This window comes from Somniosus microcephalus, chromosome 17 (genome assembly GCF_052327205.1).
Source record: "Somniosus microcephalus isolate GS21.2 chromosome 17, FLI_Smic_1.0, whole genome shotgun sequence".
Classification (NCBI taxonomy): domain Eukaryota; kingdom Metazoa; phylum Chordata; class Chondrichthyes; order Squaliformes; family Somniosidae; genus Somniosus; species Somniosus microcephalus.
The window spans coordinates 75,003,839-75,020,443 of NC_141003.1; the positions used below are offsets into that span (position 1 = coordinate 75,003,839).

At 44.1% G+C, this 16,605-nt stretch overlaps 1 protein-coding gene across 1 annotated transcript in view; it reads left to right on the plus strand.

Moving 5' to 3' along the window:
• podxl (podocalyxin-like) overlaps positions 1 to 16,605 on the plus strand; it is a 193,831-nt gene that overhangs the window by 138,977 nt on the left and 38,249 nt on the right. Inside the window, exons 3-4 of the mRNA XM_086010682.1 lie at positions 6,615 to 7,015; positions 9,069 to 9,134. Of these exons, the coding sequence (XP_085866808.1) occupies positions 6,615 to 7,015; positions 9,069 to 9,134 (467 nt within the window). The remainder of the gene's footprint in view (positions 1 to 6,614; positions 7,016 to 9,068; positions 9,135 to 16,605) is intronic.

Consider the following 16,605-nt stretch of genomic DNA (forward strand, 5'->3'; position numbering starts at 1 on the left):
TGGCAGCCCATACTTTTCATGAGTTTGACAGCTCTTACTGTCAAACTCATGAGTGAGTTTCCCCTCCCCTGATTGGCTGCACAGTGCTCACCTGATCCCAGCCGGCACATCGCACTAACTACGCCGCTGGATCAGGTAAGCACAGCGCGCCGACATCGGGACCGGGCCAGTGACAGGAAATGCGAGCAGGCTCAGGCTTCAGATGTCGGCGCGCAGGGTGAGCGCACATCGGAGGCTTGCACGCGCGGCAAGCCTCCGATCCTAATTTCAGGGCCAATGTGTGAAGGTAGTAGCTCTGGGGACTGACGAGGCCTCTTTCTGGGTACTTGCTGATGGTGTGTGTGCATCACCACAACTTCAGATTGACGTTTACCATAACACTGTGCCTAAATCCAAACTGACTGATCAAATTAGCCCAGCTTCATACACCCTATCTGCCTAATTAACATATTTCTAGAAAGAAAGAACTTGCATTTATAAGAACATAAGAACATAAGAAGTAGGAGCAGGAGTAGGCCATACAGCCCCTCGGGCCTGCTCCGCCATTCAATAGGATCATGGCTGATCTGAATCTAGACTCACGTCCACTTCCCTGCCCTCTCCCCATAACCCCTAATTCCCTTATCTGCTAGGAAAATGTCTATCTCCATTTTAAATTTATTTAATGTTGCAGCTTCCGCAGCTCTCTGGGGTAGCAAATTCCATAGATTTACTACCCTCTGAGTGAAGAAGTTTCTCCTCATCTCAGTTTTGAAACGGCAGCCCCTTATTCTAAGATTATGCCCCCTAGTTCCAGTCTCACCCATCAGTGGAAACATCCTCACCGCATCCACCCGATCAAGCCCCCTCACAATCTTATATGTTTCGATAAGATCGCCTCTCATTCTTCTGAACTCCAATGAGTAGAGTCCCAACCTACTCAACCTTTCCTCATACGTCAAGCCCCTCATCTCTGGAATCAACTGAGTGAACCTTCTCTGAACCGCCTCGAGAGCAAGTATCTTTTCTTAAATATGGAAACCAAAACTGCACGCAGTATTCCAGGTGTGGCCTCACCATTACCCTGTATAACTGCAGCAAGACTTCCCTGTTTTTATACTCCATCCCCCTTGCAATAAAAGCCAAGATTCCATTGGCCTTCCTGATCACCTGCTGCACCTGCATACTAACTTTTTGTGTTTCATGCACCAGGACCCCCAGATCTCTTTGTACTGTAGCACTTTGCAGTTTCTCTCCATTTAGATAATAACTTGCTCTTTGATTTTTTCTGCCAAAGTGCATAACCTCACACTTTCCAACATTATATTGCATCTGCCAAATCTCTGCCCACTCACTTAGCCTGTCTATGTCCTTTTGCAGGTTTTTTATGTCCTCCTCACTAACTGCTTTCCCTCCCATCTTTGTATCATCGGCAAACTTGGATATGTTGCACTCGGCCCCTTCCTCCAAATCGTTAATATAGATTGTAAAGAGTTGGGGTCCCAGCACTGACCCCTGCGGAACACCACTAGTTACTGATTGCCAGCCCAAGAACGAACCATTTATCCCAACTCTTTGTTTTCTGTTAGATAGCCAATCTTCCACCCATGCCAGTATATTACCCCCAATCCCGTGATTTTTTATCTTGATCAGTAATCTTTTGTGTGGAACCATGTCAAATGCCTTTTGGAAGTCCAAATACACTACATCCACTGGTTCCCCTTTATCCACCCTGTATGTTACATCCTCAAAGAATTCGAGCAAATTTGTCAAACATGACTTCCCCTTCGTAAAACCATGCTGACTCTGTCCTATTAAATTATGTTTATCCAAATGCTCTGTTACTGTTTCCTTAATAATGGACTCCAACATTTTGCCAACCACAGATGTTAGGCTAACTGGTCTATAGTTTCCAGCTTTTTGTCTACTTCCCTTCTTAAATAAGGGTGTTACATTAGCAGTTTTCCAATCGGCTGGGACCTTTCCTGAGTCCAGGGAGTTCTGGAAAATGATCACCAATGCACCCACAATCCCTACCGCCACTTCTCTCAAGACCCTAGGATGTAGGCCATCAGGTCCGGGGGATTTATCTGCCTTAAGTCCCATTATTTTACTGAGTACCATCTCCTTAGTGATTTTAATCGTGTTTAGCTCCTCCCCCCCCCCCCCCAATTGCCCAGTGTTGGGATATTTTTAGTGTCCTCTACTGTAAAGACTGATACAAAATATTTGTTCAACGTCTTTGCCATCTCCATGTTCCCCACCACTAGTTTCCCAGTCCCATCCTCTAAGGGACCATCGTTCACTTTAGCCACCCTTTTTCTTTTTATATAGCTGTAGAAACTCTTGCTATCTGTTTTTATATTTTTTGCTAGTTTACTTTCATAATCTATCTTCCCTTTCTTAATTAATCTTTTAGTTATTGTTTGCTGGCTTTTAAATGCTTCCCAATCTTCTATCCTCACACTAGATTTGGCTACTTTATATGCCCTTGTTTTCAGTTGAATCCTTTATTACTTTACTAAGCCATGGATGGCTGTCTTTTCTTTTACTCCCCTTTTTCCTCAGTGGAATATATTTATCTTGAAAGATGTGAAATATCTCCTTGAATGTACACCACTGCTCATGTACCGTCTTACACTTTAATCTGTTTTCCCAGTCCACTTTAGTCAATTCTACTCTCATACCTTCATAGTCTCCTTTATTTAAGCTTAGTACGCTGGTTTGAGATCCAACTCTCTCACCCTCAAACTGAATTTGGAATTCAACCATATTATGGTCACTCATTCCAAGGGGATCCTTTACTGGGACATTTTTTATTAATCCTGTCTCATTACACAGGACCAGATCTAAGATTGCCTGCCCCCTGGTTGGTTCAGTTACATACTGCTCAAGGAACCCATCCCTAATGCACTCTATGAACTCTTCCTCAATGCTGCCATGCCCAATTTGATTAGTCCAGTCAATATGAAAGTTAAAATCCCCCATGATTATAGCTGTTCCCTTATTACAAGCCCCAACTATTTCCTGATTTATACTCTGACCAACAGAGTTGCAACTGTTAGGAGGCCTATAGACTACGCCCACTAGTGACTTTTTCCCCTTATTATTCCTTATCTCCACCCAAACTGTTTCACTATCCTGATCCTTTGACACAATATCATTTCTGACTATTGCAGTGATTCCATCCTTGATTAACATAGCAACCCCACCTCCCTTTCCTTCCTGTCTGTCCTTCCTAATTGTCAAATACCCTTGTATGTTTAGTTCCCAGTCATGATTATCTTGCAGCCATGTTTCCGTAATGGCCACCAGATCATACCCATGTGTAGTTATTTGCACCGTCAACTCGTCAATGTTGTTACGAATGCTGCGTGCATTCAGATAAAGAACTTTCAAATATGTTTTCTGACAATTTATTCCTGCTTTTACCCCTTTTACTACTTACCTTTATCATTATACATTCTGTCCCTTCCTGACATGCTCTGGTTTTTAATTCCCCCACTGCTACCTTGCTCTATTGCCTTCTCCGCTGTCATTTTTATTTTTCGCTCTCTTAAAACCTCCCCCCCCACTAATTAGTTTGAAGCCCTCTCTACAGCCCTAGTTATTCGATTCGCCAGGATTCTAGTCCCAGCACTGGCCAAGTGAAGTCCGTCCCAACGGAACAGCTCTCTCCTGTCCCAGTACTGGTGCCAGTGTCCCAGGAAGCAAAACCCATTTCTCCCACACCAGTCTTTGAGCCACGCATTTAACTCTCTCATTTTATTTACCCTAGCCAAATTTGCACGTGGCTCAGGTAGTAATCCAGAGATTATTACCCTTGTGGTTCTGCTTTTTAATTTGGCCCCTAGCTGCTCAAACTCCCTCAGCAGAACCTCCTTCCTTGTCCTATCTATGTCGTTGGTACCAACATGGACCATGACAACTGGATCCTCCCCCTCCCACTCCAAGTTTCTCTCCAGCCCAGAGGAGATGTCCTTAACCCTGGCACCGGGCAGGCAACACAGCCTTTGGGACTCTCGCTCTCGGCTGCAAAGAACTCTATCTATCCCCCTAATGATACTATCCCCTACCACTACAACATTTCTTTTAACTCCCCCCACTTGAATGGCCCCCCGCTCCACGGTGCTGTGGCCAGGTTGCTCATCCTCCCCGCAGTTCCTGTTCCCATCCTCACGGAGTAAGAGCCTTAAACCTGCTGGACAAGAGCAAGGGCTGCGGCTCCTCCAACACTACCTCCTGGATCCCCGTACCTGCCTCACTTCTAGTCACACCATCCTGACCCTGGCCACGGACTACATCTGAATTAATTAATCTAATTGGTGTGACTACCTCCTGATACAGAGTCCAGGTAACTCTCCCCCTCCCTGATGTGTCTCAGTGTTTGAAGCTCGGACTCCAGCTCTTCAACACGAAGCCGGAATTCCTCGAGCAGCCAACACTTACTGCAAATGTGATCACCGTGAGCATCAATGGTGTCCACCAGCTCCCACATATTGCAGCAGCAACACATCACCTGATCTCCCATTCTATGTAATTAATTAAATTTATTATTATTTTTAAATACCCTCTGCCCCGATTCTAGATGATGAATATCACACCTTAGAAACTATAAACCACAGAGTTTAAGCTTAAAAAAGAGAGAAATACTTACCAACCAATCACTTACCCGCTTTCTGGTGACGTCACACTTGGATTACTTTTTACCTCTCTCCTTCCCTCCGAATTCCGAGTTCGGAGACTGGTAAACCTACCTGGTCTCTGGGGCCTTTTATAGCCCCGCTCTGCCGCTCGAGATTCCCGCCGACGCTGTGAGGCCTTACCTGGTCTCTGGGGCCTTTTATAGCCCCGCTCTGCCGCTCGAGTTTCCCGCTGACGCAGTGACTTTCACAACCTCAGGACAGCCCAAAGTGCTTAACAACCAATGAAGTACTTTTTTGAAGTGTAGTCGCTGTTGTAATCTAGGAAACATGGCAGCCAATTTGCACACAGCAAGCTCCCACAGCAATGTGATAATGGTGCATGAAACTCAAAAAGTTAGTATGCAGGTGCAGCAAGTGATCAAGAAGGCCAATGGAATGTTGGCTTTTATTGCTAGGGGGATAGAATATAAAAACAGGGAGGTATTGCTGCAGTTATACAAGGTATTGGTGAGACCGCACCTGGAATACTGCATACAGTTTTGGTGTCCATACTTAAGAAAAGACATACTTGCTCTCGAGTCAGTACAAAGAAGGTTCACTCGGTTAATCCCAGGGATGAGGGGGTGGTCATATGAGGAGAGGTTGAGTAGATTGGGACTCTACTCATTGGAGTTCAGAAGAATGAGAGGCGATCTTATTGAAACATATAAGATTGTGAAGGGGCTTGATTGGGTGGATGCGGTGAGGATGTTCCCAATGATGGGTGAAACTAGAACTAGGGGGCATAATCTTAGAATAAGGGGCTGCTCCTTCAGAACTGAGATGAGGAGAAACTTCTTCACTCAGAGGGTGGTAGGTTTGTGGAATTTGCTGCCCCAGAAAGCTGTGGAAGCTACATCATTAAATAAATTTAAAACAGAAATAGATAGTTTCCTAGAAGTAAAGGGAATTAAGGATTACGGGGAGCGGGCAGGAAATTGGACATGAGTCTAGGTTCGGAATGGTCATGGCCCTGTGGCTAGTGGAGCGGGCCCAGGGGCCAGGTAGCCTGGTTCTTCTCCTACTTCTTGTGTTCTAATTCTGTGTTAGATTTCAGGAGATGGTTTTATTCCTGCTCCTGGCTGGGGTGGAGATCGCCTTTACAGAAGGTAAGTAGTGTAGAAAATATAGGGACAGAGTGATCTCCTGGACGAGTTTCGATCGCCTAGATGGGTCGGAGAGGAATTTCCCAGATTTTTTCTCCCAAATTGGCCATTGGGTTTTTTATCTGGTTTTTCGCCTCTCCCGGGAGATCACATGGGTTCGGGTGGGATGGAGAGTGATAGAAGATTTGAGGTTAGGATCAGATCAGCCATGATCTTATTGAATGGTGGAGCAGGCTCGAGGGGCCGATTGGCCTACTCCTGCTCCTATTTCTTATATTCTTATGACCAGATAATCTGTTTCTTGGTGATGTTGGTTGAGGGATAAAAATTGGCCAGGACACCAGGGAGAACACCCCTGTTCTTCTTAGAAATAGTGCCATGGGGATCTTTTACGCCCTCCTGAGGGGGCAGACGGGCCCTCGGTTTAACGTCACATCCAAAAGACAGCACCTCTGACAGTTCAGTGCTCCCTCAGCACGGCACTGGAGTATCAGCTTAGATTTTGTGCTCAAGTCTCTGGAGTGGGGCTTGAACCCATGACCTTCTGACTCAGAGGCAAGAGTGCTAACCACTGAACCGCAGCTCTAAGAAACTATCCAAGGGCAGTTACAATGCAGTGTGGAACAAACAATGACAACTGCGAGATTTGCCATTGTGCAGGATCCACACACCCTTGATAGGTGCTCTCAACAGGCAAAGCTTCATGCCAGGTGTGCCAATGTGTAAATTTTCCTTAATATTTAATCATTTATACAGCGCTAGTTAAAATCAGAGGCACAGGACACAATATAGTCATGAGAATTGGGATTTTTAAAAAATGTATTCTAAACCTATGTTATTACAGAAAATAAAAATTCCACAGCTGTAAACAACCATGAACCTACCACCAGTACGATCAATACAACATCAGTAAATCCTGACACCACTACACCAGGATCAACACAACATGCAAAAACATCCGTTTCAACATTGTTCAACAGCACAACTGCAAATGTCACGGTCACACGAGCGACAAATGACAGCCTTCAGACTAATGAAACAACATTGCAAAATGCAACAGATGAAAGGTGTTCCCAAAATGCAACAGATGAAAGGTGTTCCCAAAATGCAACAGCTGAAGCGTGTTCCCAAAATGCAACAACTAAAGGAACACAGGAAAATCCACCAACAGGAACGCCGAAAACTGCAATTGAAGGGACACAGAAAAATGCATCAGCTAACTCGGAGACAAATATTCAATCACAGGTAAAACAAAACACTGCAAGAGTGAGCACTCCGCACTGCCAATCATTCCCCTCCCTTTCCTCAATGTTTTTCTTCATTCTTGATGTCATATGTTCTAGTTTATGCAGGACTGTCAGAACCACTGAGATATGTTCATGCTCTAGTCATGCCACCTTTTGCAAGAATGATATTTTGGGTGGTTCGAACAAAAATTGTGACTGATTGCTGGAAGTTTCAATCCATCTCCTCCGTGAACCCGTAGTGTAAAACGGTCCCTGATTTGGCACTGATTAATGACCTCACTCAGAGAGGGCACAACCCATCTGGTGTGGGAAATAGAACAATGCCGCACTAACGCAGTACAAATGTTCTTCTGAGCTTGGGCTTAAAGCATATTGACGAGGCAGAGCAGATAGATCTTACACTAACTATACTATACCTGATCTGGAATTAGCAGGTAACGAAGGTCGGTTTCTGTAGTGGAAAGTGTTCCATTCCTTCACACTAGAAATCCTCAACTTGACGAGCACACAATTCACAAAAGAAAGTATTTATTTACTTTTTTTAAATCGTTGCCATTCTTGAAATCAAGTTACATGAGCGAAACCCAAAACTTTGAACCCAGGTTTTCTCGCAAATCTTTCCTGGATCCAAATGAAAATGAGGCGAAGCTTTGGTTATACTGTCTCATGAACCCTGACATTAATTTGTTTAATTGCTGCACATGGATACAAATTCATTCTTCAGTTAATATTTTAACCATCTCCCCACACCTTCTATCAGTGATTCTTTTCTAATTACTTTTGACTCTTTCCAATCTTGATAAAATAGCTTATTTGTTACTGTCACAAGGGTGTCCCCTTCCTGTTGGCCGTATTCGATATACACCTGCATCAGTGGAATCCTGCTCCATACCAGCCCGCTTTATGCATTCAGCCGTGGTCCCTCTGTTTTCCTAAAATTGTAAAATCATAGAATAATGTAGCACAGAAAGAGGCCAATTGGCTCTCTGAAAGAGCTATCCATTTAGTCCTAATCCCCTGCCTTTCCTCAAACTCTTTAAAAATGTTAATTTGTTCCCTTTTGCTTGTTACCCGTCTGGCCTGACATCTTGCACCCGGGCTGGTCGGCACGCGGCCTGCTCCCAGGATACCGTTAATGCTTCCTGTCACTGGCCTCTAATAGACACCAGTGACTGCTCCAGGTAGAGACCTGTCCCACCAAGAATAATATCTTGGGGGGTGGGGGGGTAATAATAATGGAAACTATGAGCAATTTGTGTGTGAGCCTCGACAGTGATGTGTCGGCAGGCTCCTGGGATCAGTTGGGCCTGATGCTGCCCTCACCCAAAGTCCATACACGAACACTCCCAGCAAAGGAGTCAGAACCCTGAATTGTTTTTTTTCCCCCCTCTTCCTAAGAGTTGCAGCATCCCCTACTGCTGCTCCAACTCAAACTAAGGATCAACCCCTGTATGGCTCACTACCACCCAAGAACGTGCATTTATCCACTTAGGCGTTTTGGGCTAGCTTTATTCTGTAATCTATAATATAACAACAATAGTATATCTGTGTACACTTCCTGTTTTCAAAAACTTTACTTCCTATTGTCATGATTTTGTCACACTTTTATGTGCTTTTTATATCCTATGTTCACATTTGTAATGGAAGCTACCTATGTAAGCTTGTCACGTTGTAGTTACTCCCTCCCACCAGTGGTGGCAATGCAGTGTCTCAGCTTCACATCTCCTGAATCCTCAGCCTATACTGCCCCAACTCCTCTGCTCCAACCAACTCCAGTTCTCTGCATCCCAAATTGCTATAAGTTATGTTATTTAACTATAAATAAAAATACAAAAGTAAAGTATTATAAAAATAATAGAATGTATGACTTTGAAATGGGGACTGAATTATATCTGCCTGCCCTGTTCCAATTATTCCATGCCCTCTAACCTTGCTTCACCTGTAGTCTTGACTCCCAATGTGCTATGCCTTGGAGATTGACTCTTTTTTAAAAATAATATTGCTTTGAACAAAATCTGATCTGACCGTTTTGTGTTTATCTGTTTTCCCAGGTTTATTGTGTGGCTGAATCCAGTGGCCAAAAAAATATCTTGACACTGATGGAAAAAATGGACTGTGTAAGTAACTGTGTGCGGCTCAGATTGGAACTTAGGAATTACTGGACGAAATAAGACCAAAGTCCATCTAGCACGCCTTCTACCATCCGCTTGGTACGACGATGATTGTGTTGTTGACTAATTGTAGCAATCAATCTCTATCAATTAGTCTACAACAGACCCAGACAATGTGCGAGGAAAACCCCCCGGTGGTGGAGAACTTTGGGAACCATAGGTCCAAAGTCATAGAAACATAGAAGATAGGAGCAGGAGTAGGCCATTCGGCCCCTCGAGCCTGCTCCGCCATTCAATGAGATCATGGCTGATCATCCAAATTCAGTACCCTGTCCCTGCCTTCTCCCCATATCCCTTGATCCCTTTAGCCTTAAGAAATATATCTAACTCCTTCTTGAATATATTTAATGAATTGGCCTCAACTGCCTTCTGTGGCAGAGAATTCCACAGGTTCACCACTCTCTGGGTGAAGAAATTCCTCCTCATCTCTGTCCTAAATGGCTTACCCCTTAACTTTAGACTGTGACCCCTGGTTCTGGACTCCCCCGCCATCGGGAACATCCTTCCTGCATCTAATCTGTCTAGTCCTGTTAAAATTTTATAAGTTTCAATGAGATCCCCTCTCATTCTTCTAAACTCCAGTGATTATAAGCCCAATCGACCCAATCTCTCCTCATACGTCATTCCTGCCATCCCAGGTATTAGTCTGGTGAATCTTCGCTGCACTCTCTCCATGGCAAGAACATCCTTCCTCAGATAAGGCGACCAAAACTGCACACAATACTCAAGGTATGGTCTCACCAAGGCCCTGTACAACTGCAGCAAGACGTCCTTGTTCCTGTACTCGAATCCTCTCGCTACGAAGGCCAACATACCATTTGCCGCCTTAAGCGCCTGCTGCACCTGCATGCTTACCTTCAGCGACTGGTGCACAAGGACACCCAGGTCTCGTTGCACTTCCCCTTCTCCCAATCTATTGCCGTTCAGATAATAATCTGCCTTCCTGTTTTTGCCACCAAAGTGGATAACCTTGCATTTATCCACATTATACTGCATCTGCCCAATCACCCAACCTGTCCAAATCATACTGGATCCAAGATACCGGTTATAAGGGATTATCTCCAGACCTGTTGGTTATAGTAATTGTTAAGATCGATGGGATGAAAACGGAGCACCTTCTACAACAGTCTCATGTGGTGAAGGTAAAAATTAGCCCCGTTGTGGATAAATACTTGAAGGGTAAAAAATTTGCAGGACTATGGGGAAAGAGCGGGGGGGGGGGGCGGTGTGGGACAAATTAGACTGCTCTTTCAAAGAGCCAGCACAGGCACGATGGGCCGAATGGCCTCCTATACTGTATCATTCTATGATTCTCTGAACTTTCCTTCTAAACTTGCCTAGATTCACTTAGTGCTCAGCAACAATGGTTATTTTAACTAGAGGATATGAATCTTGAACTGCCAGTTCTTCAAAAAAAAAAGAATGACAGTGGTGCACATGAAAAGTTAGTGGAGCAGGGAGGACCTACTAAAGGCCACAAAGGTTCAGATGCAGCAGAAAAGCTCAGTAATGAATGACTTGAAATAAAGGCAAACAAATACAGATGTTCCTGGTAAGCTATTGATTTTCTTTGGACAACGCTGAGTGTATCTGAACCTTAAGTTGTTGAGGTGCATATTTTTCCAGACCTGCACTGGTTGCATTGTGCGGTGTGAAAGGGAGCATTTAGGTTCCAAGTAGAGGATCCCGGGTTCATATCCACGGACTGGCTCTCTCTTTAATCGGCCGATCCAAGTTCTCAGCCAGGCCACTAGATGGAGTGAACCACTTTGGCGAGGGGAAAAAAAAGTAACTTTGCCTGTCTATGATTCTATGATCTTATTCTGCCTGAATCCTGCCTGATTCTGATTGATTATGGGTGGGTGGGGGGGGGGTGGCGGTGGAGGTGGAGGATTAATGTTAATCAGGGAAACTTTACATTGTAGATCTGTCCTCACTCCTGGTTGAAGGAGGACATGTGATGACATTTGACCTGTGGGTTAGAGAACGTGGGAGAGAAAACCAGCTTTCTATATTGTGGATGAATGGATTCTGCCAAATTCTAACTGCAAAGTCTGACTCCAAGGCAGCAGACCACTTTGCGATAAATTGAGACTTGACAGCTCTAATCTCAAAGTGAAAGGTGAAGGGTCACACTGGGGCCAAAGATTACCAGAAGTGGAATTTTGAGCACCCTTGTAGCCTCGGTGAAAGCCAACAGCGTGGTACAGGTTGTACCAGATGTGATCTATCAGAGCTTGCAGGACTCTCCACTGTGATATCTGTGGTTCCTGTAACTTCCATAGGTGACCTTTCGGATGAAGGGTCACTTAGATGCCAATTAAGAGAACAGAGTGATGTGATTCAAGTGAATGAGAACCTGATAAATGAACCTGATGCAGTGCCCATTAGCATCTAAAGTGCCTCTGGTTTGTGTCCAGCAACAAAGGGTAAACTTTAAATAGTACATTAAAAAAATGTCGGTCTCCGAATTGAATTACTTACCTGCAGTACTGGGAATTTTTGCTGTGTGTTTGCATTTAATCAGAAAACTTAAGGCTTGCACTGAACAGCTGTACTTTTTAATTGCCAGGAGCTTTTCTCCTTGAAAAAAACATGTTAAGTCAAAAGTATTTATAATTCATTAGCTTTTCAGTGCCTCAGAAGTACCGGACTCCTTGCCTCAGTCGTCCCTTTCCTCCTACAATCTACAGGCTTTTAAAACCAAAGAGAAAGAAAGAACCTGCATTTGTATAGCGCCTTTCATGACCTCGGGAGGTTCCAAAGCGCATTACAGCCAATAAAGTACTTTTTTGAAGTGTAGTCACTGTTGTAAAGTAGGAAACGAGGCAGCCAATTTTGCACACTCCCACAAACAGCAATGCGATAATGACCAGATAATCTGTTTTCGTGATGTTGGTTGAGGGATAAATATTGACCCAGGATACGCCTGGTGTCACTTAGCCACTACTTCCTTGATTTACCTCGTATCTCCCTACTTTTTTTCACCCAGGTGGTACCATGCGGCACTGTCGCCTCGGCTTCTGAACAATTCTCAATCCATTAGGGACAGGAATTCATTTCCGGATTAGGAGCTGCCCACTCGTAAGGAGCCTGAATCTCCAGTACATTTAAAAGTTAGCAACGTGCCAGTAAGGAAAGCCTTCCTATGACGTCTTTTGTCGTGTAATTGGGGAGGCCTAAATGAAGGGCCGAGGCCTTGGTGCAGGGCATAGGCGTGCCCACATTGATTGGACATATTCCTGGAAGCTCCATCAAATGACCTCCAACCGCCCTCACCCAGTCAAACAGCCTTATTTCCCATCTTCAATATTTTTATTAATGCATAAACAAAAGTGTTCCAAGATTTAAAAAAAAAAAAAATTAAAACACTTTTTTTTAATGCCGCCATGATTTTTTTCCCCGAGTTGCTTCCAACCATATCCTGGAGATTAATATTTAATTCCTGGAGACGCCAAGACAATCCTGGAGGGTTCGCAACCCTAGCAGGGCAGCGCCACAGATGAAACGAGCTAGAAGATGAGGTCAATCCATTCGTGCTCGCTGACGTAAGCGTTTACTGAGTTGCGTCCGCGCATCACGCGCGGGCGCACGGGTCCCACGCTTAGCGAAAATGGAAAACAATTCTCTTGTTATTGTGCAGGGTTAATCTAAAAATTTGTTCTTTTGTCTTTGAAACAATCCACAAGAAGGAAGTGGGTGACCACGGCCTCTGGGGGAACCTGAATTTTTGTTGCAATCTAAAGTTACTAGAAAAATAAGTACTTGCCAAAGAGTATGACAAGAATAGGCTTTATTCTGAATCCCATTCTTTAACTTTCTGATCCCGATACAGCTATTTTCTCCTTGTATTTAGATGATTTATTTAACGTTACTAAATAGCAGTGAATCTATTGAAGTGTCTTTAAGAAAAGTTGGGGTTTCAATGGATAGAAACATAGAAGATAGGAGTAGGCCACTCGGCCCCTCGAGCCTGCTCCGCCATTCAATGAGATCATGGCTGATCATCCAAATTCAGTACCCTGTCCCCGCTTTCTCCCCCTATCCCTTGATCCCTTTAGCCTTAAGAAATATATTTAACCCCTTCTTGAATATATTTAATGAATTGGCCTCAACTGCCTTGTGTGGTAGAGAATTCCACAGATTCACCACTTTCTGGGTGAAGAAATTCCTCCTCATCTCAGTCATAAATGGCTTACCCCTTATACTTAGACTGTGACCCCTGGTTCTGGACTCCCCCGCCATCAGGAACATCCTTCCTGCATCTAGTCCTGTTAGAATTTTCTAAGTTTCAATGAGATCCCCTCTCATTCTTCTAAACTCTAGCGAATATAAGCCTAATCGACCCAATCTCTCCTCATATATGTCATTCCTGCCATCCCAGGTATCAGTCTGGTGAATCTTCGCTGCACTCTCTCCACGGCAAGAACATCCTTCCTCAGATAAGGCGACCAAAACTGCACATAATACTCAAGGTGTGGTCTCACCAAGGCCCTGTACAACTGCAGCAAGTCATCCTTGCTCCTGTACTCGAATCCTCTCGCTACGAAGGCCAACACTTGCCTTCTTAACCGCCTGCTGCACCTGCATGCTTACCTTCAGCGACTGGTGCATAAGGACACTCAGGCCTCATTGCACTTCCCCTTTTCCCAATCTATTGCCGTTCAGATAATCTGTCTTCCTGTTTTTGCCACCGAAATGGATAACCTGGCATTTATCCACATTGGGCAGATGCATGGCAAATGCAGTATAATCACCCAACCTGTCCAAATCATACTGGAGTTTCTCTGCATCCTCCTCACAGTACACACGCCCACCCAACTTTGTGTCGTCTGCAAACCTGGAGATATTACATCTAGTTCCCTCATCTAGATCATTTATATATATATATATATATATTGTGAATAGCTGGGGTCCTAGCACTGATCCCTGCGGTACCCCACTAGTCACTGCCTGCCACTTGGAAAAAGGCCCGTTTATTCCAACTCTTTGCTTCTTGTCTGCCAACCAGTTCTCTATCCAAGACAGTACCTTACCCCCAATCCCATGTGCTTTAACTTTGCATGCTAATCTCTTATGCAGGACCTTATCGAAAGCCTTCTGAAAGTCCAAATACACCACATCCACTGGTTCTCCCTTTTCTATCCTACCAGTTACATCCTCAAATTCCAGTAGATTAGTCAAGCATGATTTACCTTTTGTAAATCCATGTTGACTTTGTCCGATCCTGTCACTGTTTTCCAAGTGCTCTGCTATTACATCTTTTATAATGGACTCTTGCATTTTCCCCACTACCGATGTCAGGCTTACCGGTCTGTAATTCCCCGTTTTCTCTCTACCACCTTTTTTAAATAGTGGGGTTACATTAGCTATCCTCCAATCCATGGGAACTGTTCCAGTGTCTATAGAATTTTGGAAGATGACCAGCAATGCATCTACTATTTCTAGGGCCACTTCCTTAAGTACCCTAGGATGTAGATTATCAGGCCCTGGGGATTTATCGGCCTTCAATCTCATCAATTTCCCTAACACCATTTCCCTACAAATACGGATTTCATTCAATTACTCCTTCTCATTAGACCCTATGTTCCCCGACATCTCTGGGAGGTTATTTGTGTCCTCCTTTGTGAAGACAGAACCAAAGTATGTATTTAATTGGTCTGCCATTTCTTTGTTCCCCATTATAAATTCCCCTGATTCTGACTGCAAGGGACCTACGCTTGACTTCACCAATCTTTTTCTCTTCACATATCTATAGAAGCTTTTACAGTCAGTGTTTATGTCCCCTGCAAGCTTACTCTCATAATCTATTTTCCCCCTCTTAATTAATCCCTTTGTCCTCCTTTGCTGAATCCTAAACTACTCCCAATCCTCAGGTTTGCTGCTTTTTCTGGCCAAATTATATGTCCTCTCCTTGGATCTTATGCTATCCCTAATTTCCCTTGTTAGCCATGGTTGAGTCACCTTTTTGTTTTATTTTTATGCCAAACAAGGATGAAACAATTCTGTAGTTCATCCATGCGATCTTTAAATGTTTGCCATTGCCTATCCACTGTCAACCCTTTAGGTAACGTTCCCCAATCCATCCTAGCCAACTCGTGCCTCATACCATCGTAGTTTCCTTTAAATTCAGGACCCTAGTCTCTGAGTCAACTACTTCACTCTCCATCTTAATGAAGAATTCGATCATATTATGATCGCTCTGACCCAAGGGGCCTCGCACAACAAGATTGCTAATTAATCCTTTCTCATTACATAATACCCAGTCTAAGATGGCCTGATCTCTAGTTGGTTCCTCGACATATTGGTCCAGGAAACCATCCTGTATACACTCTAGGAATTCCTCCTCCACAGTATTGTTACTAATTTGGTTAGCCCAATCTATATGTAGATTAAAGTCACCCATGATAACTGCTGTGCCCTTATTGCACGCATCTCTAATTTCCTGTTTAATGCCATCCCCAACCTCAGCATTACTGTTTGGGGGTCTGTATACAACTCCCACTAACGTTTTCTGCCCCTTGGTATTTCTCAGCTCTGCCCATACAGATTCTACATCATCAGAGCTAATATCCTTCCTTACTAATGTGTTAATCTCTTCTTTAACCAGCAATGCTACTCCACCTCCTTTTCATTTTTTCCTGTCCTTCCTGAATATTGAATAGCCCTGGATGTTGAATTCCCAGTCTTGGTCACCCTGGAGCCATGTCTCTGTAATCCCAATTATATCATATCCATTTACATCTATTTGCGCAGCTAATTCATCCACCTTATTATGAATGCTCCTCGCATTAAGACACAAAGCCTTCAGGCTTGATTTTTTAACACTTAGTCCTTTTAGAATTATTATTTACTGTGGCCCTGTTTGATTTACATCCTTGATTTCTCTGTCTTCCACTTTTGCTTTTCTCCTTCTTGTCTTTTGTTTCTATCCTTGCTTCCCCTTCCTGTCTCCCTACACAGGTTCCCAACCCCCTGCCATTTTAGTTTAAACCCTCCCCAACAGCACTAGCAAACACACCCCCTAGGACATCGGTTCCGGTCCCACCCAGGTGCAAACCGTCCAGTTTGTACTGGTCCCACCTCCCCCAGAACCGTTTCCAATGTCTCAGGAATTTGAATCCCTCCCCCTTGCACCATTCCTCTAGCCACGTATTCATCTGAAATATCCTTCTATTTCTACTCTGACTAGCACGTGGCACTGGTAGCAATCCTGAGATTACTACCTTTTGAGGTCCTATTTTTTAATTTAACTCCTAACTCCCTATATTCAGCTTTTAGGACCTCATCCCGTTTTTTGCCTATATCGTTGGTACCTATATGCACCACGACAACTGGCTGTTCACCCTCCCCCTCCAGAATGCCCTGCAGCCGCCCCAAGACATCCTTGACCCTTGCACCAGGGAGCCAACATACC